At 39.1% G+C, this 22,251-nt stretch overlaps 1 protein-coding gene across 2 annotated transcripts in view; it reads right to left on the reverse strand.

Annotated features, from left to right (window-relative positions):
• The window catches only part of mpped2a (metallophosphoesterase domain containing 2a), a 113,071-nt gene that overhangs the window by 48,315 nt on the left and 42,505 nt on the right, over positions 1–22,251 (reverse strand). For both annotated transcript variants that reach the window (XM_041794994.1, XM_041795002.1), the window contains exons 3-4: positions 21,253–21,434; positions 11,010–11,235 (exon numbers count right to left, since the gene is read on the reverse strand). In XM_041794994.1, coding sequence (XP_041650928.1) covers positions 11,010–11,235; positions 21,253–21,434 — 408 coding nt within the window. The remainder of the gene's footprint in view (positions 1–11,009; positions 11,236–21,252; positions 21,435–22,251) is intronic.

The raw sequence follows: 22,251 nt of genomic DNA on the forward strand, positions 1-22,251 counted from the left end.
CCTGTTTGAGTGCCATTTTCCTTTCCTCCATCCTTTGTCATTATTCAGTCAAAAAAAGCCAAAATGTTCAAAAAAAAAAAAAAGGGAAGTTTGGGAGCCAAACAACCAGCTTTACTGAGCTGTGCCAAATCATCTGAATCTCTTAAAAGAGAAGGGAGTTCCTGTCACAACGAGCGAGTCTGGATGGACATCAGCTGAGGAAATTCAGGTAAGATTAGAGTTAATTGTGCTAAACTAAGGCAAAACTGAACTGAGCCCAGCTGGACCCCTATGTGGAAACAGACCATACACTCATCCATACCGGCTATATTCTCTCTACCACCATCGATCTTAGAAGCAGTGTTGAATAATACAGCCAACAGCTCAACCCAGTGAAAGAAAGAGCATGGCCTTTTGGTAGAGTTTCTCTATGCAGAGATCACTTGTTGCCCCCCACTGGGATTTCTCCGCTGCTGCATGATGCCATTTGCAAAGAACAATCGGTAGCAAGTATCAGCAGAAACTTCCATAACAGTCAATTTAAATTTTAACTTTTAAAGCTAATACCTGCCAATACCGATACCATGCTGGTCATATCCTGCTTCTCGCCTGTGTAGCTTATTACTGTGCAGGATCCACTTGAATTTGACAATCCATTTTATTTTTGACTGCAAAGGTGAAGAGGTCTGAAGAGGGTTAAAAACTCCTTAGGGTTACTTAAATTATAATTGTATTGATTTAAATTTTGTCTTCTCTTTGTCAAGCACTTTGGGACTTTTGTTTAGAACAAAGTGCCATACTAATGAACTGACATAATCACCTGACATTTCTGCACAGATCTTAAGTGTTTCAAGCTTTTAAAGCAAAAGTTATCAGACTGAGGGCAGAGCAGATCAACTTTTTACCATAAACAAATGGGCAAAACAAAGAAATGTTTATTCTACCTCAAATACAGAAGATTAAAGACAAGATTAAAGGCAATGAAGTTCAAAACTGCTGCGGCCTTGAGCAGAAGAGTTAACGATGTGAATAAAATCAAAATTGTCCAGAAGTTTTCTGAGACCTTCAGTTCCTCTTGAAGGGGTTTGATTGACACAGAGCAGAAACCTGCTCCTCTGTCAGAAGTGTGTACATGTTTGTGTGTATGTGTATGTGAGAGAGAGAGTGTGTAGGTTGTTTAAAAGGAGGAGGTGTAGGTATTTGGTCTGTTGAGCATCTGTCATTAAACAGTGAGTGCTGGGTGTCTTTCATGGTACGCTGCTTCAGTTCACACAGCAGAGAAATGAGTCACAGCGAAATTTTACTCCATAAAAAACAAACGAAGACTAAGAAGTGTTATAAAAGTATCAATAAACATATTCTAATATTACCTTGTAGCAGATAGAGGTAAATCACTAACAACATCCTAATGGGGCTAATACATACTTACTGTCTTAAGATCATAAAGCTGTACCTTTGTACATTGTGATACAGCTAATCCTTAAAATAATTAAATTTTAATCATTTTAAGAAAAACGAGTATGGAAAACTTTGATAACCTCAATACAAAGAAATATCACCAATGATTTCGTACAATTTAGACACTATGTAAAATTCTTTCTGCAATTATGATAATAAAAACAGAAAAAAGCCCAATACTCAGTGTATAGGACTTATTTTTCTGTTGCCATAGCAACAAACAGGTCTCAATATGAGTTGCTCTTCCAGTATCTTGTCAAAGTTTAAAATTCTGGTGTTGTAACATCCATTTCATTTTTCTTTACAGAAAAAAAATCAGAAACAAATTGTGTATCCCCAATCAGCTCAATAATATAATTATCTGATTTCAGTCCATATTACCCAGGCCATTTTGTCAGTATTTACACTGATTTGTTTCTAGGTTTAATATTCACTAAAACATGAAAAATGAGTGAAATAGCACAGCCTTGGACTCAGAAATAGAAGGAGCTGTGATAATAAATGCTTCTAATCATAAAAATAATCAGCAGCTTAATTAATAAGGAAACAGTGTTTAGCTGCAGCCTTGGAAACTTTTAATTCCCCCTGCTTGCCAACTATTCATATCATCTATTTATTCTGATAATGAGAGCTCAAGGATATTTTATCACAGAAGTCCTTCATTTATTCAAGATGTTTGGGTTCATGCATAAGCAGCTGAATCTTCAAGTATCATAGAGACAACTCTGTTATTCTAACATCTTAAATCACCAGGAGATGGAAAACCTTCAGATTACATAAAGTAAACAACTATATTACATTACTCTGCTGCTTTTTCAGCTAGGTTTACATTTACTGAAAAGCATAAAAGAAACCTGTGGCCAGTTATCACAGCTGTGCTTCATATGGAAATGAAAAGAATATCTTACATTGTTGACTCATGCATCATAATGGTTGTGGATTTTAACTTTACCAAAACAATATCTAAGCAGATATGATCTGAAATTCTTTATCCAAGCACAATTTTTTCTCTCTGCAGTAATGGTATTTCATAAGTGTTACAAAATTAAATAAAATCTTGCATTTAATGTAGGTTCAAGTGCAACACCCCTCTCTCTTCCTACTGAAGTAATATTTGTTTAAAGACCACAGAAAGATGCTCAAATAAGTCTCTGTTCAGATCACCTTACTGAACCTGTTGTATTCACTGTCAATTCTCTCCTGCTGAGTTGTATTATGCAGAAAACAATGTATTTCCGTGATATGTTTTTTTTCATAATAGTAACATCTGAACAACATAAAAAGTGGGGACTTGTATCGTTAGGAACTTGTTGGAAATAAACAGACTGTAGAAAGAATTGGACAAAGCCTGTATGACGTCAGCCGTCTGCTTACAAAAGGTGGACTTAAACAGCTCTTGAAGCCAATCTGCAGAGGCTTCCATATTGAAATTGTGGTCTCAACTGAACTTTGGATCAACCTAATGGCCCTGGTTGACAGAAACATAGCTTCTGCCTGTCCACCTGTCGGTCAGTCAAATGAGATGCACCAATTAGTCCACAGTGAGGTTTTTCCTAAAGATAATCAAAACGATTGTGGTGCCATAAAATTAACCCCCCGTACTGTGAGAGGACGTGAAGACTTTAGCTAATGAGACACGTTTGGTTTTTTGAACCAGGCTGTAAACCAGTTTATATCTGGTGTAAAAACCAGCTTTTTAACATGTGTTCAGACGGAACTTCCTGTGTTAGTGCAGCCAGCCTCGTGGACACTCGCTGTACTGCAATTTTTTGCACTTCCGCATTGGCTTCATTTTTCAGGACTGGAGGTTGCCGCTTGGATTTATCACATTTATCTTTGGATTACCAGAGGTTTGGATGACATACATCTGAGTCTATGGAGCGACAGTGTTTACAACCACTTCTTTGACCATGATCAGAGCCACAACCTGCTTCTTTTAATCATTCAGGGATTGTTAGAAGTTCTAGATCAGAGGTCATCAACTACATTTATACAAGGGCCAGCTTTTTTCTTGCATGACACTAAAGGGGCCGAACTTCACAAAAACTAAAACTGACGCTAAAATTCTAAAAACTGTGTTGTGATTGGTGGGAAAAATAGGCAGGAAACTAATCTTCTGTTATGACTCTGGCAGCAAATTTTAACTCTGTAAGTGCCTGAAGTGGAAAGTTGACACAGAAAATTGCAGCTTTAATCAAGAACAGTCAAATGAGTATGTGTTTATCATGCATCATATTCACTACTAATGGCTGACAGATGGATGTGAAATTGATGAGACACTAAGCCAATATTTTAGGGTCTAAAGGCATATTTTCAAACATACCATAAATACCACAACATATTTTCTTCTGCACATTTTCTGATTTTGATCATAATTTGGGGGCCAGATGGGAAGCTGAGGCAGGCCTGATGTGGCCCCCGGGCCACAGGTCTTTATCATTTACCATAAACATAATAAAAGTAAATAATATAAAGGGATAAAAAAAATTTTCACAATCCTTCGGTCTTCAGATTTTATCTTTAATTTCTTTCCTGCTGTATATGGGTTTAGGGAAGTGCTTGGATTTCAAAACCAAGGGAAAATTTACTCCCAATGGAAGATCTTTTTTCCTTATATTTCTCTTTTTTTAACTCTTGTGAGATTAATTAACTGAGGCAACTTTTGTGCACAATTTCAATGTGTGCACATATTTAAGTAACCCAAAAAGAGCGTCTGTGAGAGAGAGGGAGAGTTCGGCCTTGTTCAAATCCACCTCGATCCCTGAAGAGTCGAGTTCAGATCAGGCTTTACTTCCTCCGTTTCTGAAGATAAAAAGATGAAACTTTCAGCGTGGGAAAGTGCAGATTTTTACTGATAGGAAGTGAGAGCATGTTTGGTTTGCGTGTGCTCCTTTAAACCAGCAGGCATGAAGTGTCCAGAGTACTTTAAGGAGAAACGGTGTACTGAATGAAGTGTTTCTCAGTGGTGAATCAAAATCTCTTCAATTTAAATGGACACATGCTGAACTGAGAACCTGCTGCAGATAACTTTGTCACTGCAGTCAAGTCTTTTTGTTTTATAATAAGACCTTTAAAACCTGTAATCAAATGATGATTTGATTAAAAAAAGAACAGCAATGGAAAGAAGTGATTCACGTTGTCATCTGTCAGAGCTCAAAGCTCCCTTCCATCTTTGCAGCAGAAAACCTGCAGAGTCATTGATCAAGTAATGTAACATGCTGCTTCTTAAGCTCAGAAAATCTGACTAATCCAGCTGTTAACATGTTTTAAAAAGCAGAAAGAATTACTTTAAAGATTTCATTAAGTACCACAGAGGAGTCCTATGCTCAGGGTTAGGGTTTGTGATGTGTAAACTTTAATCAAAGGAATTTCCAACAGCAGAACGGCTGACAGCATCAAAAACAAAAATCTTATCTTACTGCATAGACACAGGCAGCGTCTTTCCATGTTAAGGTAAAGAGTTATAAATTTTAGAAAACATTTTGACCTGTTGTAGAACTCTAACTCTATGAGCCTGATAAAAATGTGAAAAAATGATCTGCCAAACGAAACAACATTTTTAAAAAGTGGCACTATAAGGTTGTCAAAGTTTTCCATACTTCCTCCATCACACCCCAAGTCTTCTGTGCCTTTGTCTCATAAACTGAGGAGGGAAGGTGGAGAAAGAAAAGGTTAACTTCTTCTCCAAGAACTAATACATTACTCCTTACACTTAACAAACAAACGTGATGTCACAAAAACATCATCAACCATTTCTAACATGTTTAGTCTGCACAATTAGCCCTGAGATTGTAATTTCTGTTAAAAGAAAAGCTCACGGTTTTTAAGCAGCCTGCTGTGGCATACACATCTTAGCACACACCTGAAGCTGTAGCCTAAACATCAGCAGCACAGCCGTGCTAACAGACTATACATGTGGACATAGCTTTAACAAGCACCGGGACTTAGCGTTGCTGATACACCAAGATTCACCTCACATAAATGAGCGTCTGCCCCGAGCATCATGCAGGTGTATCTGTGACAGCAGCAGGCTGAATGTTCTGACATGCAGGAGACATAAACTCTGCATGCACAGAGTTCAATTCTCTGACTGCTGATGATGATCAATTTTAATGCAGATTAATCATGAAAATGTGAAAATTTGTGGTTTTGGTTGATATGCACCAACACAGAAGTGGTGGTATAACATGCCCCAGGTCACATGACTAGCATCACACCTTTGATGCAACTATTGAATCAGCGCCCATCACCACTGCTGTTGTAAATCATTATTAAGTTCAGCTATACACTGATCTGCTTTTGAAACATTGTTCTGTTCAGTTTCTTTGTTTTTCCACATGGTTTTCATCTTCTTTGAGGTCCAAACTGCATTTTTTTCTTTATCAAATAAATCTGGTCTGTTGAAATGTTTCAAAAATTGGGGTCCTGATCTTCATGAAGTTGGTGGTGGGTCCAAAGGGGGGAGCAATGCAATAAACAACTTTAAAAATCTGTCAACACAAACAAACAGGAAAGTGCAGGATTTTGTTTGGTTATTGCTGAAGATGTAGTCCTTCCTGCCTGTAGTGTCTCTGCTCCGCCCTCCATCACAGCCTCTACCCAGTTTCCTGTTTTATTCACAGGCCAGGAGTTGCATTTAAGTCCCTTTTCCATTTTATTAAAATGGACAACTTAGTAATTTAAAAAATTGAAGATAAAATTAAGACATTATTATTTCATGTGATTGAAATTTATCTGAAAATGAAGGAGTAGAATTCAATATGATTGTACTTCTTCATTCTCCTTTTCGCTCATGCAAACTGAGATGCTTGTTTTCCAGTAAAAATGTAACCTGCTTTTTTTTATAGTTGTTCCTTTTTAAGTTATTATTTATTTATATGTTCAAAACAAAGATTTTTCAGTGTTAATGTCTGTTGAAGTCAGACTGAGAACAAAGTGAGAGACAGTCATGTCTCCTGGTCCCTGAACATTTTTCTTAACGTCCTGACCTGTGGACTCAGTTCAGTAAACAAACCTATGTCTCCTCCATCACCTGCATCTGGGGAACAGTGATCTTTGGTTGAAGCTGAATGGTCTGTACAGAATATCATTAAAACAAGGAACTTCCACATCGTGAGTTAAGACATAATTTAAACTAAGGATTCATCTTTCTTTTAAATTAGAAAGAATTTGAAGACAGGGCCAAGCGTGTTATTTGTGTTTTTTAAACATCAGCAGGGCAGCCTCCTGCTGCTCCAGTGGCGTTTATCAGCTGGTCGTTACACGCTACATTTCCTGAGTGATGCTGTCGAGTCTCGGCCTGCAGTGGCAGCAGCATCAAACCGCTGAGGGCTTGAAGGAGCTCGGCCACCCAAGCGGTGAGCTGGTGAGCTGTTGATGAAGTGAGGGGTCACTGCAGGGCTAAGTGAGACCTCACAGTGGACAAGCAGGCCAGACCTGGGGCCACGGGGCCATATGGGTGTGAAGGAGGTGAGGAAACTGAGGAGGAGTGGGGGTATGAGGGGCCATGGGGGGGGGACCAAGCTGTCCACTCCGCCTCTCATGAGACCCCCAGCTGTCACAACAGACACTTAGCAGCACTCACACTAAACAGCCACTGGGGAGAGGGGGGCAGCATCCTTCCTGTCCAACAGAAGGATGGAGAAGAGGAAGGATGGAGGGAGAAGAGTCGCTAATCTCTTCTTCCTGCTGCTGTGAAGTCTGAGGAATGCTGGGATCTGTTAGTTCCTCCCTCCCACCCTGCTACTGTCCTCAGCCACTTCTGAAGCCGAGCTGCTAACCTGCTAATTATAGCCGCCAAAGGATGAAGGTGTGACCTAAATAGTTATTTTAAGTCTGGAGCAGAGTTGTGAGAAGCAAAGGGAGCAGGGGGAGCCACACCAGGACAGAGGAGGTTTGGGCCTTGACCCTCGCACAACGAAAAACACAAAAAAAACACATACTAAAACACACACAGCTACAGAAAAGGCCAGCCAAGGTCAGGCAGAGATTTTTTTTTAATACAGTGAGAGGACAAAAGATCAGACTAAACAGTACATCCTGACACAGTCCTAACTACCAGCACCAGTCTAAGATTACTTCTACTCAAAAGTTTAAAGTTTTGCCCAGTTGTAATGATGATCAATTATCAGTAAATTAATTATTAAGACTACAATATTCATTCACTGCCTTTTTAAGGGTAGTTCCACATTAGGGGCCTGGGACAAGGTCTGTCTGCACTTGATTCCAAGTCCAGATCATCTGATCTGTGTGAACACAAGGGTCCCGTTCCATGCCCCAGCACACCTGAATATGTACACCTTTGGTTGAGGTGTGAGGTGGCATGCATGTAGTCTGCAAATCGAAAAGAAGAAACAAGCAACCACTGCGACTGACTGGCGACCAGTCCAGGGTGTACCCCGCCTCTCACCCAATGACAGCTGGGATAGGCTAAAAAAATAAAATCCCTTTACCTAAAATAAAAAAGAACACAGATATTCTAGGGCAGTTAAATAATTCTAATTTCCAAGTATAAAATTAGAAGAAAACTACAGTTTTATGAATTCTGTTAGATTAACCCTTAGGGGTCCATGGTCATGCTGGTGGGATTTCATTATCTGCTATTTTTGTCACATGATAGCATGAAAACAAAGCTACATTTTGCATCACAATTACCAAGTGTGGAAAGTGTGATTTTTAAGCATTCTTTCCATTTTCGTTTGATGTCAACAGGTCGAGTTAAACAGGATATCTGATCATTTGAATTTGATGTAAATTTATTTTACACATAGAGGACAGTGGAACATACTATACAGGACTGGCACTGCTATTTTCTTTTTATAATTTCAGTATTTTGTACTGTCTTTTTCAAAATGAAAATATATTGTTACAAAACACAATTTTTTTTAAAATCTATTTTAGGGGACTTGTGTTTTTTAGAGGTCCTGTATATAATGCAGGAAGTTAAACTTAAAATATAGTTTTCATTTCATAAAGTTGAGGTAGTGCAGAAAAAAATGATACCAAACATGAGCATGGTAAACATTTTCTGAGTGGTTTATATTGTCATAAGAAAAGTATTGACAAAATTGCAAATTAGCCAGTTGACCTCTAAGGGTTAAATAACTTTAATATGCCACAGAACAAACACAAAAAATAATTAATATATGCTTTACAATGTGTAAAAGTTTTCTCTCCTCCTTACCTCTTTTCACACACACATGCATGAACACTGTAAGATCATACTGATGACAACAGCCTAGTGATGTGCTTTGAATTGATTTTAACTATCTCAGTGTACTAATGCTTTTACTGCTACCTCTGACAAACATTAATCACAGAAGAGTGAAAAATTTAACTAATAGAGCAGCTTTTAATACATATTTATGAAGAGAAGCCTCAACCCTCAGTGGTTACTGATATAAAGACTTACAGATCTCTAACAGCCACTGCAAAGCTATCATTAGCTTATTGTCACAGCAGCCCTTATTCACGGATGTACAAATACACAACTGCTCCTCCCGCTCTGTGACTGCAGCTCATACTCATCTCTCAAAATTTAGTGGACAATTTAAACAGGAAGTGGGGGAAATGTCATGGATTAAATGAATGTCCAGCAGCCCAGCGCTATTGTTTTATTTTTATCCAGTTACGTCTGTTACATCAGTGGTTCAACTCTTTCCTTTAGGCCCCCCTTTGGCAGACGAAAACATTTTCAGGCCCCCCTACCCCTCATCATACAAATCAACATGTCAAAATATGTAAACCTATGATAAAGACATTGTCAGGCACCTTTTTTTATACAACAAACAGTTTACCACTCCATATAACCCCAAATTTGCAGAAATAACAACTATCACCTTAAACAAAGTTTTAAATTCAGATTCTAAAGATGAAATTCTCTGAAAATAAAAACTTACTGAACATCTTTAGGGTTTACATTTCCAGTCCTGCAATCATTCTAGTCATGACTGTGGGCTTATTTGGTGCTATAGACCTTCGTGGGTCTTGGGTGTAGTGATGAGACGGCCAGTCCCAGATCATTTTTGTCCAGCTATGATCTGGATTTTGTCTGATTGAGGCAACAGCAGAAAAACATCTCACACTGGTAGGATGTTCCAAAGGGATAAGTGTTATCAGGGCTCCCCTGCCCAGCAAGGGTTACTCCTTTTTCACTCCAATTTTAAAACACAATGTCTTGCACTTTTACTGCAACCACATAGTTGAATCTAAGGTGAAATCAATGAATTGCTCATTTTCTGCAGTGCTGGAGTTATCAGCAGGGGTTGCCTTGCCGTGCCCCCCTGGGGGGGCCCACGCCCCACTTTAGGAACCACTGTGTTACATAAACATCTCTGTGCCACACCAAGTGACACCATAATCATGCAACACAACAAATTGATGAGAAATTTGTTGCCAGCACTTTTAACCGGGTTCATTGTTAAAGCCCTAATGACGACTACTGGAAGAGGTGGTCTCAAGCATGATTCATGTAGTATGATGTGGGTCTGGGGTACACCAAGTGACACCATAATCATGCTCAAGTGCAGGCTACACAGCAGCAAGTAGTTTTGTAAAGCAAGTTCTCAACGTCTTATTTTTTGAAAGAGAAAGCACTTGCCTTCCAAGAATATTTTTAAACAAAATTTGGAAAGGCAAGCATGCATTTTTCCCAAGAAGTTTACTTAAGACATGCACACAAATTAGCTGGCTTTACAATTCAATTTTCTGGTCCACTCTTAACCAAATTCTTCATATTTTCAATCCTTTCAGGCCTATAAGTCCAGCTAAATTCTCTGTCTAGACTGTAACACAGCAACCTTGGTAAATGCCACTTCTATGCTGCCACAATGCTCTCTAACCCAAAGGTAAACAGCAGTGAAATGATGGCACTGATAGCATCTCATAGGAACAGAAACAGTTTATACTTGCATATAACCAAAGCATTTAGTGACGACAGGAATATGGATGTTAACCTGTTTAAAAGAATTGAGAGTGGCGATGCAAAACAAAACTGCAGCATCTACTTACTGACACTAAATGAAGTTTTTCTGGTTTTCAGGTATCAATGTCTTGCATTTCAATCTAAAACTGCACAAAAAACCCACTATTAATCAAGCTGAAATCTCAGTAGAATTTATCACCACACACTCTTGTTGCACACACTCACACTGTCCTGTTTTTGTGTAGGACTGTTGTGAGCAGCATCTATTCCATGCATACACTCGTTTCCTCCCAGTTTGTTTTCTTTCTTTCCACACCTGAGAGCCTATTGACAGAGTGTCCCGTAACACGCGTATCACTTAACCCCGTGTCAAAACACCAGTGTAACGTAAGCCCGGGGAGCATGCGAAGGTCTCGAGCTCATAAAGGAGCGTATGAGCTGGGAATAGCACCCTGCATGTAGGAGAGGCCCCTGGGTGAGAGCGATCAGCACACAGAGTACAGAGTTACCGCAGGGTGGGAGCTGGAAACCTGCCAGACACTGACAGAGGAGAAGACACACCTTCACCTCAGGGATCCCCAACACAACAAGACAGAAATGCGACTCAGCAGATACGACAGATAGGAGAAAGAACAGTCTGTGCTCTTACCATGGCGCTCCGTATATCCGGAATCCCTTTATGGTGACGTCCGAGTCCTGCAGGTACACACAGTTTGTGAGCAGCGACTGGACATTGTCAAAGTCCTCGGGTTTGAGTTTGGACACTGAGGGGAATCGGTAGTAATCCTGCTTGACCAGCTCAGCCATAAAGTCCTTATCGAAGGTCAGCTCGTGGTTTCCGGCGATCACCACCTTAAACTCGTACGGGAGGCCACCTAGACGAGACAGAATAAAAAACAAAAGAGGGTCAGAAGCTGTAGTGAAGTAGCCATGTTTCCACATGTGAAGCTCTACTTCAAATGATCTGATTGTCATTTTTAAAAGGTTTGATACATATAAACCCCTCTAACATTTTCAAACCCCTGATCCAACATTTTTTGTTTTCTTTGAAGGAAATGCACACCAATACACACACACAAACACAATAAAACCAGTTATCTAGGGGTTGAATTGCATGTATTGTCCCTGTATAAATAAAACATCCACATAGCAAGACACGCTCACTGCATGAAGCAGCACGATAGAAAGAAACCTAAAACAATCACTTTGCTTTACTTACAGCGTGTTTCATACAGGCACTTCTGAAAATCTTTGGACAACCTCCCCCTAGAACCAACCACAACTTTCCTTATGTACATTGTGTTTCCAAAAGAATTTGCCCCATATCTCAAGGGTATTTCTTTCTAACCATGATCAAATAAATTCATGCAAGGGTAGTTTAAATACTCAAGTACTTCTGTCAAAATCATGAAGTTTTAATGTTCAGGTCTACTGACATTAAAATAATAGATATCGTGTCATTTAAAGTACACGGTTTAAAAAAAGTATTGAGGAGGCTTTCTGCAGATGCAGCAGACCATCTTAATATTTTGCGCACTCCCTGAGTTGCTCCCTGTACACCTAACCTCCAGCACAGATCAGGATCAGGAGAAGAAAAGCCTCAGATAAGTGAAAGGAAAAAGAAATACCCTCAATTCAAGCAGTCAGAGAGGTTACAACCACATGTGACGCCTCTGTTTGACCCCTGCAGACCACCGTCCATCTCTGCAGACACGGGGCGGCTGAGGGAAGCATGAACCTGAACTAAATAGAGAAGAACATCTATTACGAATCTCATCCTCTCATCTTTCAGCTCCTGCTCTGCCCTTTTCTTTCTCCTCTGTCGGGGTGATTTGTCCCGGCCCTCCTTCATCCTCCGAGAATCTGACTTCCTGCTTTATTCCAGCTGATTGAGCACTCAACCAAAGGCTCTGGCCTTCATCACCCTCCATTCTGTCGCTTTATTTTTCTTTTTCAGGCTCCTTTTGATCAGGTTATACTCTTCCTTTTGTCTTTTTGACCTGATCTTAAATACCTAGAACAACTTTTCTGAAGGACAATTTCTGACTGGCGTTAGGATTGTGCGGTACCCATTTTTTAACACTGTCATACCCTTCCCAAATTTTACTGGGGTATACAGTATGACCGTCACCATATCCCATGTGCTTCAAACAGCATTAATTATTTATATCTGCGTTGTGTAGCCTGGTGAGCTCCGTCATGCCGCTAGTTCACTTTATAGGAAACATAAAAAGTTATGAACTACTTTAGAACTTTAAATAACGTACAAACATCGATAAACTTCATGTACATTTTCCAAAAAAAAAAAAAGGGGGTAAGAAAAGTTCGGACATTTTTAAAATCTGTTGATGGGGTAATGCTCGACTTTGCTGCTGCAGCACGCAACACCTGTGGTTATTAACAGCCTAAACTTTGACATTTCTCATCACTGATCTACGCACAGAAAGAAGAATTAGCATGTTTTTTAATCCCCATGATACCGTGGATCACATCACTGCCAGCAGTGCACTTAAACACTTTGACTTTAGAGAGGACCTCGCCATTGTGCGCAGCGCACCAGTTTAAATATGCAGGTATAGCTCTGAGCGCCTTCATCATTTGCCAAATTGAAATGAAATTATAAGCAGGATTTCATTTATCATTTATCATGTTAAAATATCTTAACACACTGGCAGTGGTGCTGCTGGTGGAGAGGGAAACATATTCTCAAGGCATTTATTTAAAAACCTGCACTCCTTACATGGTCCCTTCTTAAAGAGGCAATACCGTGGCTATTTTTTAATACCCCGGTATTACCATATCACTGCCCATTCTTAACTGGCGTTAACTGGACTGTAGCCATGTGAAATATGGATGCCTCCCCAGGAAGCTGTGCTGACCCTGACAGCTTTATTTCTTAAACATAAGTTTATTTCTTTGCTCTAATCTGTCATTATATTCTCTATACTTTATTAAATGTGAAAATATTTAATATAAAACATATCTAGGACTTTGCACATGGATATTACTTTCACATATAGCAAGAAATAATCTCCATCATTCATGCAGTGGTCTAATGATGCAGATGAAAGCTCTACTTTTACAACACATAAATACGATCTTTATTGTCAAAGATGATCATTTTTGCAAAAATATCTTTTTGTTCGTGAGTGATCTGCTATAAAAATTTGACTTCTAACCCCTTACCTGAAAATCAGATCTTAAAGGTGTAAAGCTGCTTCCATGACCGTGACAGTATAGTAATAAACTTTGACCTCTTTTTCTTGCCCTGCCTCAGTCACAGTTTGTGGCAATAATACGCTTTTACTTAAGTTTATCTGCTTAGAATCAATTTGTATTCTTCTATAATACTACATGAAGTTGAAATCTTTTTATTAACATTCACTCTTTATGAGTTTCATTAGCCTAACACTGTCAATTTTCTTGTCTATTTGACTTTATTAGAGAGGCTTGACTTTACCTGAACAACCAGGTTGGAGATCTCTTCTCTTGTTGTTCTTACCAAGAAGAAGAAAAAACATTTTTTTGCTGTACAACTCTGGGTAATGTTAGTTTTAAATTCAATACATTTTACTTTTACTAACCAGTACTTTTACTTGAGTACTTTTTATCCAAAGAAACAGCACTTTTTCTTGGTAACAACAGTTGTGTAGTTTTTGCATTTTTATTTAAATAAATGGAGATTTGATTTGAAGGGCTGTTAAACGGCACAGTTGCCAAGTTAAAAACTACATGCAAGCACTGATTTTAGCAAAAGAGGATTTGTTTAAACATTTCTGAAAAGAACTGAATTGCTTTGAATCTGTGACTTTTTGTGACTATATAAAAGACACATTTTTCACTCATGTATTTTGTTCCAAAATTTAAAAAACAGAGTAAAATCAGGTCTTGTGAGGAAAGAGTCTCACCACACCTCTAATTCCCAGAGTTCTGTCTTTGGAGTAATGCTTTTTTTGTACTGCTTTTACTTTGTCTTTTGTTTGTCTAATGCTTGGGGTTCTTTATTTCTTGTTTTAAAGAAAAGCTCTTATTTTGAAAGAAAATCAAAGTTTGGTTTATCGAATTATGATCGTGACTACGGCAAAAGAAATGAAACAAACTGAAATGTTCGTTGTCTCACAGATCACCTGTTAGGTTGTGAATTAATCTGTTTAATCTCATCACTAGAAACATGTTGATGCTGACAGCACTAATTTAAATATCATCTTCTGGCTCCAAAACATTAGAAAAAGCAGTGAAAAGTGAACCATGTCTCATAAATACAGGATTAGTATTAACAGAGTTACCTTCATCACCTGTAACATGGGTTCAGGAGAAAGGAAGGTGTTAAGATCGGGTGTTTTTGTCCTTACATTCCTCTATAACATAGTGCTGCGGCCAGCAATTACAGAAGGTTATGATCCATGTCAGGAGGGCAGATTGAATGAAACATTGGATAAAGAATTTAATATCAGGAATTAGCTGAATAAAAACACTTTTGGCTGACGAGAGAGAAGATGTAAGCAATGTGCTCAATTTTGCAGCAGTCTGGTTCACAACTGGAAATAAAACCAACAGAAACAGAGGAGAATATAAATTCAGAGGAGAAACTGCAGCTGGATGCAGATAATAAAAAAGCTGAGCATATCCGTCTGAGTGTGTGAAGAGTGTGTGTTCTCTAATGCTGAAAATGAAAGAATCATGGTTCCCTCGGTCTACAGGTTTCATTCCCGCTGCTCTAAATTAGCTCTTGTCGCATCTCAGGATCATAAATTCCAGTCTAACCTTATATGAGAGCAACGTCTCTCAGTCCCATAGCACTCTAACTGGATCACACATCCATTTACTCACACACAACCTAAAGCGAATCATCCTCTCCTCCACCGGCAGGCAGGGAAAAGGTGGGCAAAACATAATTACCATCAAACAACTCCACCTCCATTACTCTACTGGGAGTTTCTTCTGCTTTTTATTGCCGCTGTGATACATCTTACAGCGGGCTGCTGGAGTGATACACCGAGATTTATTTTCTATTCTTTGCACACAAACAGGGGGCGTGAAAGACGAAACTTAGCGAAGAAGAAAGAGCTGTGAGCAGAGAAATGTTTGTCATATCTCTCGAAAAGTAGACTCACAGTTGTAGGAGCTTACAAAAACTCTACGTGTATCTAATAAAAAAAAAAAACAACAGAAAAACCTTCTTCCAACCAGGGTACACATAAATAACTTTACATTAAACTGCTCAATATCTAAACATTTTCTAAACATCTCAACCCTTCATCAAATGAATCCTTGAGGAAATCGACATGTCACCCAATTAGTGCAGAAGCAGCAAATGTGCAAGAGTTCTGTAAAAGAAGTCTTGAAAATATTCAGACATATGTATGAAGTTAGACCACCTCAAGGTAAAATTATGCACCTTAAATGAACCTCACAGTTCAACTGCCTAAATCACAAAAAAACAAAACTTGAACACTTCAGTCTACTACTCCTTTACACGCCTACATGTTATAATTTTTAAAAAAGGAAAATTGTGTATTTTTTAGCTTTTTTTTCTTTTTTATTTAAGATGTATTTATTTATTTATTAATTTATTTATGTATGTATTTATTCCAGTGTTTGTTAAAGGTCTCAGCAAATCAGGTAAAACCACCAGTAATGGTGGGCGGCATAGAAAAGAAAAATTACAATTTTCTCTCTGTCATGATTCATTTTTATTGTCTTAAGACTAATTTCTGAGTTACTGGTAAGAAAAAAAAAAACAAATTAATTTCCTATATAATTTTTAAAATGCACAAATACAGTGTTTAAAAGTCAGGTGTTTTTATGTTTTTTCTTCTGTGACAACCTTTTGGACGGTGCAAACCATGAAATATTTAAATGTTTGCCATTTCATGGTTTGCACCATCAGGTAAGGGGGCTCTGGAGGTCTCCTCCACAATAATTCAGGCACCAAACTTCTATTTCCCTGCTGTCTGATCCATTTTATAAAACCAGTTTGTGCATTTTCTACACCACTTTAAATGATGATGTCTAATCTTAAAGATCCTGAAAGCCTGGATCCATAAAAACCTTAACCTAACTATGATTTTAATGTTAAAGTGCACCCATTGTTAAAGGAATATTTCACTTTTTTTTTCTTAAGTTGGGTCGTATGAGGAACCTAGCAGTAGTAAGCCCCTAGTGATTTCAATGAGCATTTCTTTTTTAAGAAGGACTCAGTGGTTGTACAGGAAAGGAAGCTAGGCCATACAGCGTAACAGATGGGTACAGTTTCTCAGTGGACTTTAGCAAGTTTTTGGTAAAAATGGGCCACAAAACAATGGTGGCCCAAATGTTCACACTATTGAAAACGTTCAAAGCATTTTATTTTATACCCAGAAAGCCACTGTGTTTTTGTCACTATTTTCTAATGCAGGATTTGGCTACCGGTTACGTGCTCTTGCATTGCAATATAGTGACAAAAACACAGAGTTATAAAATAAAAAAACTTTAAAAATTTTGATATTGCGTATGTTTAACCAACATTTTTTGTGGCTCATTGTCACCAAAAACTCTGTATAGCCTGTGTTCCTGGTTGGTGCAACCAGCGAGTCCTTCTTAAAGAGCAATGCTCACTGAAATCCCTGGAGGCTGATACCACTACTACTACTAGGTACCTCATATGACTCAACTTCAAAAATATTGGAATATCCCTTCAACCATCTTAAAATATTAGACCTGATCTTCAATCGTGAATATTATCACCTGCGCTTTTAAAATGTTTACGGTATTGAATGCAAAAGGGTCAGTTCATTCAAAGATTTATGACGCCATAAATTTGATAGCAATAATAAAACAGACACGCCCACAGAAGTGCAGCAAAACTGCTCTGCCCCTCTGCATGAGTTTAAACTGACTTCATTCTGAATCATGTTTTACAAGCTAACTAAGTACAGTCGCAGGGCTAGGTATTTTCCACAGCCTCATGATATGATAAATATCGTATTACATGTTGATTCAGGGTAAATTCACTACAGCCGCAGGTGGTTTTAAGGTTCTCACATTTTAAAACCCTTAAATTCAGATTGTCAGAGACCCAAATGATTTAAAATAGTCAATTCATAAACTCTAAGCTATACAAAGATACAAACATAGTGATAGCTACCTTCTGAAACCTCAAATGGCCCTCTCTGTAGTCTCTTTTGTTGTTGTTTTTCAAACTTTTCACATCAAATTTTGATGTCACAACACTATAAGCCCACTTGCATTTGTAAGAATGACTTTTTGCTGTATTTCTGCATAAAACAGCAGCAGGTTCTATGATGAAACGACAAGTTGGGGAGATTAAACAGCATTACTCAGGCTGCCTGGAGCAGTCGCTTACTGCTTATTAGTCTGGTGTCATGGGTCAGTAAAGATTGGTGTTGCTGCAGTGTTTTACCTTGTTCATTGTACAGCTTGCATGGCTCATGTCCAACTCCGGACTTTCTAGTGTTTAAAGAAACCTGAAATAATCCATTATCTTTGCTTTTCTGGCTGTAGATAAACACTCTGTTCTATGTGACTGGTGTGAGAATCACCTCTAACTTGTTTAGGTGTGTGAGGAGTGTGCTGCATCATGGAGTTTTATGACTGCTGCCATCTGATGGCTTTTATGTTAACTGCACCATTGTTTATTTTAAAATTGCCATCACAGCATTTAAGGCCATATCCATTCTGTGACATCTGCATCAATATGACATGTATCTGCAAGGTGCAGATTTTGGAGCACAGGCCTATACTGCTCTGCGATCTGTTTGTCTGTCTACCTATCTACCCATCTACCTAACTACCTACATCTTCATCCGATCTCTGCCTCACCCCCTGTACTCCTTGCTTACAATGCTTAGTATGATTTTTTGTGTATCTGGTGCTTGTTTGTGTCTGAAATCTGCACATCCAACCCTGGAGATGAGAGCTAGTCCTTTGTTTCAAACTCTTTTAAGATGGCAGCAGAGTTGGAAAAAAAGCAGGTCTCATTTTAGATAAATTTTTGTGGAGACATAAAAAAGCCCTCCATGATTCACTCATTTCCTTCCAATACCTGTACACCAACCCTTCCCAGAGAGCTTCAGGCTCTGCCAAACAGCTTCACCTTTTTAACCCAAGCAGCCCTGCTCATAGCACTTCAGCCTCTCTATCAAGAAAGCCACTGACCCAAGTATAACACAGGAATTTTCCTTGAAACACGTCTTACTATGGGTGTAGACTCTGAAATGCCAATCTAAGTTTACAACAATACACAGAGCCACTCATCCACAAAGCAATTCCACTCAGGATGAGCAGCAGTCACGACAGTCAGTTAGGTCTTACCATAAAAACATGGAATATGGTGCAACAGAATCATGAGTGAAACTTTTTAAGGCACCATATGTGTAGGCACACACAAGGAGGAGAGACAGGTAAGACATGCCACTGTGCGTAGAAAAAGGGGAGCGGGAGGAGATGTGTGGATATGAGAAGTATGCAGACAAAATGCTTTGAATAAACTTAAAGATATTGGTTGTATATCTGGGTCATTACGGTAATGATGCACTCCATGACTATCTGTCAGTAAAAATGTGAGCTGACAATTCTACCCAGTCCTGAAGAACCATTTAAACTACCAAAATAAGCCGTTATTGAACGTGATTTCCTCTCAGATTATTTTGGATGCTTACTGGCACATCAGATTTTTATATCACATTTTAAAACTTTGTATTTCAAGCCTAGTTTGCAGAAGGTTTGAACAGCGAGCAAAGGAAAGCATCAATGTTCACTCTTCCCTATAGCAGCACAAACAATCAGCCCCTATATTTACACACATTACACATCTGAGTGCCGACACACCCACATGGCCTATAAAGGCTTCTGGGAGCTGTTTAAAGAGGCTGATCAGAGCTGGTGCTTCCCATCAGACAAGCTGGGTCAGGGGAAACTCGTTCCTGCACATCGATCTCCAATGATCTCCATCAACGGGCCAAAACACCAGTCGATAGAGCGGACAAACTGCTGCCTACTCCAGAGTCTGAGAGGAGCAGACAAAGGAGGCAGAGAGGGAGAAAAGGAGCACAAAGAAATCCACACAATCCCTAAATCTACACAAACCTCATTAGGCTCCTCAAAACTGCATTTCTATTTTACTCTCAGCTCCTAAATTACGACTTCAATTTTATTCTGTTAAAATATGAGGAAAATCTCAATTTTTCTGACTTTTTTCCCTCCGAGTTGAATTAGTTTACACTGTTATGATAGTATCTCTAATCACACCTTTGGTTTGATGTGCTTTTTTATGATTGATGATCGTTTTCAGAGGTTTCATTGAATCTACAGCATAGTTGATACACAGTAATCTTTGATAGAAGTGGTTCTTGATATTTATTCCACTGCTGAGTTCAAAATAAGACACAGTGGAATTATTACAGCAAACTTTAAACTTCATCTGCCAAATTTTAAAGGCTTGATTAAAGTGTGGACATGTCAATCGGATTCCTTTATCCATTAATGATCCTGTATACAAACTGAAATAGTAAGTCCTCTGTATTGTGGGTTAGGTATGATTTTTATATGATTTCTTATAGGGTTTTTGTCTGGTTGTCCATCCACGCGGTGGACAAAGACAAAAAAACACTAAGCTGTTGTAATATGAACTGCTACAGCACTGAGCTCAAGACAAACCGAGCACAGAACACAGCTAGCAGCTTGTGTTAAAACCCAGGGCAGGCTGAAAGAGACGAGACGCTGACTTTGTTGCAGTTATTTATAGTCACCAAACTTGAAAAGTAAAGAACGCACGTTTTGCCTATTAACTGTGCTTAGTTGCAACAGCAAGAGTGGGCGACACTGGTTATTATCTAGCAAAGCGTAACGCTACGCTAGAGCAAAACATGCTAATGACTTGACTCAGCCTGAGCAGTCCGTCCGAAATCACTCTCTTTGCCAGCTGTGCCTTACGATTTCATCACAGCACAATGTAGGCCCTTAAACCGGTGATGACGATGTTAAAAAAAATCCATTCCATGGCAGAAATTTTACCTGAGATGGTATAAATACCAGTTTACCACCGAACACTACGGCAGGGAATGTTCTGGAAGGGTTTCACAGTATTAAAAACTGGACACAGCCAAATCCTATTTAAAATAAAGAAATAAATGAACTAATACAGCAGCACAGAGCACTGTGCATTTTTTTCTCCGCAAAACAATGAAAACATCAGATGTAAAGGTTTAACTAGCTGAGCCACATAAAATGGTATTCAGGTGTCTGTGTGCCTGAAAGCTTAGATTCTGATTGATATCAGAAGGAAAATTATGTATTTATTATATCTCTATCCTTCAAACAATTTAATTTAGTTCAATTTTTAAAATAACTTGAAGGCACCATTTAAATAAAATATGGACAGAATAGCTCAAACATCTAGATGGTTCCAGGCCTGTTTAGTGGGTGGCACTTATTGATTCCAGCACTTGGAGAGTGGATGTCAGATTTTTTCGTCTATGTGTGAAACATGACCACATTAAAGGTTCCAAACTGCTTCAGAAGCCCCTCAGTGCTTGCCTGGAGGGTCCCCAGATGAAACACTTGCTGCTGAGAGAAGCCACACACAAACACAGAGGCAAGCGCTCCCACCCACAGCATGGGGCCAGAGGGAGAGGTCAGAGGTTAACTGGGGCAGGGTGTTGGGTCACGGGGGGTTAAACTGGACACTTTAGAGCAGCAGTTTGAGGTCAACAGGGGAGGGCTAGGGCGTCATTGTGTGGTCTACTTGATGGCTGTACACACAACATGTCTCGTGCCTTTCGCCCGTCCCCCTGCTCACCAGACGCTGCAGCACGTTAGCTTTTGTGTGAGAGTGAAAACAATGCGAGCGTCCAGCGGCGGGTGCATGATTGTGTCTTAAGCAGCTTTAGTACCTAGCCAGTCGTTGAACTTCTTAACCTCGGAGGGCAGGCCCAGCTCGGTGAAGTCGCCCATGTGCAGGAGCACGTCGCCGTAGGGCATCTGGATGCCGTCTGTGCGCGAGTGCGTGTCTGACACGCACACAAACCTGGTGTGTCCCGCTGGTTTGGGAGTGTCATACGGGATGGGGTCCACCCTGAAAACACAGAGACGGAGAGCTGGTGAGAATTTATGTCAGGATAAACCCACATTAACCTCCATGATTAGTCTTTTATGATTAATCAGCGCCTGCTAATTAATTCAGATACATCCATTTGTAGTAATTATAGACTGAAATGTTAACGATTCTTGTCATGTGAATTGTTGGCTTTTGTTTTCATGGGTCTGTGCATCAGGATTCAAAAACTTGGGAGGCTGTGGAAAACACACAACAGAACCTTATTTTTCCCTTTTTGTCATGCATTCAGTAATGAACTACAGTAAAAGTAAACAAAAAGTAAAGACCAGATAGTGAATGTTAAAAATGATCAACTTTCTTACTCATAACTTTTATCTTACAGGGATCTTCTTCTTCTATGCCAGGAGTAAATGTTTAAAAATATCATAATTCAAAGAATTTTCTTAGATATTTGCCTCTTGGAGCTTGTTAAAAGAAGATTCATGAATACAGTCCATTAGTATCCTGATAGTCTTGCACATAATATATAAAAAGTAATGCTTCATTGCTGAACCCAGACAGAAGACTCTCTTGAGTGGTATCCCCCAGGCCTCGGTCATATGGCCTAAATATAAAATCTGTGTTTTTTCGTTGTCCTTTGTAGTAGTGGTACCATATCACAGTGTTACAAAAAACAAATAGTGCATTGAAATGCATATTAAGAGGATACAACCCCCCTCTCCCCCTAAAATAAATCAGTGATGGCATACTAAAGTCGCGTCTGAGCATAAGATCAGGATATCACAGCAGTACCTTGTTTATCATTGATTTAGCTTAAATTAGAAGCACTACCAGC

Source organism: Cheilinus undulatus, linkage group 1, assembly GCF_018320785.1.
Source record: "Cheilinus undulatus linkage group 1, ASM1832078v1, whole genome shotgun sequence".
Lineage (NCBI taxonomy): Eukaryota > Metazoa > Chordata > Actinopteri > Labriformes > Labridae > Cheilinus > Cheilinus undulatus.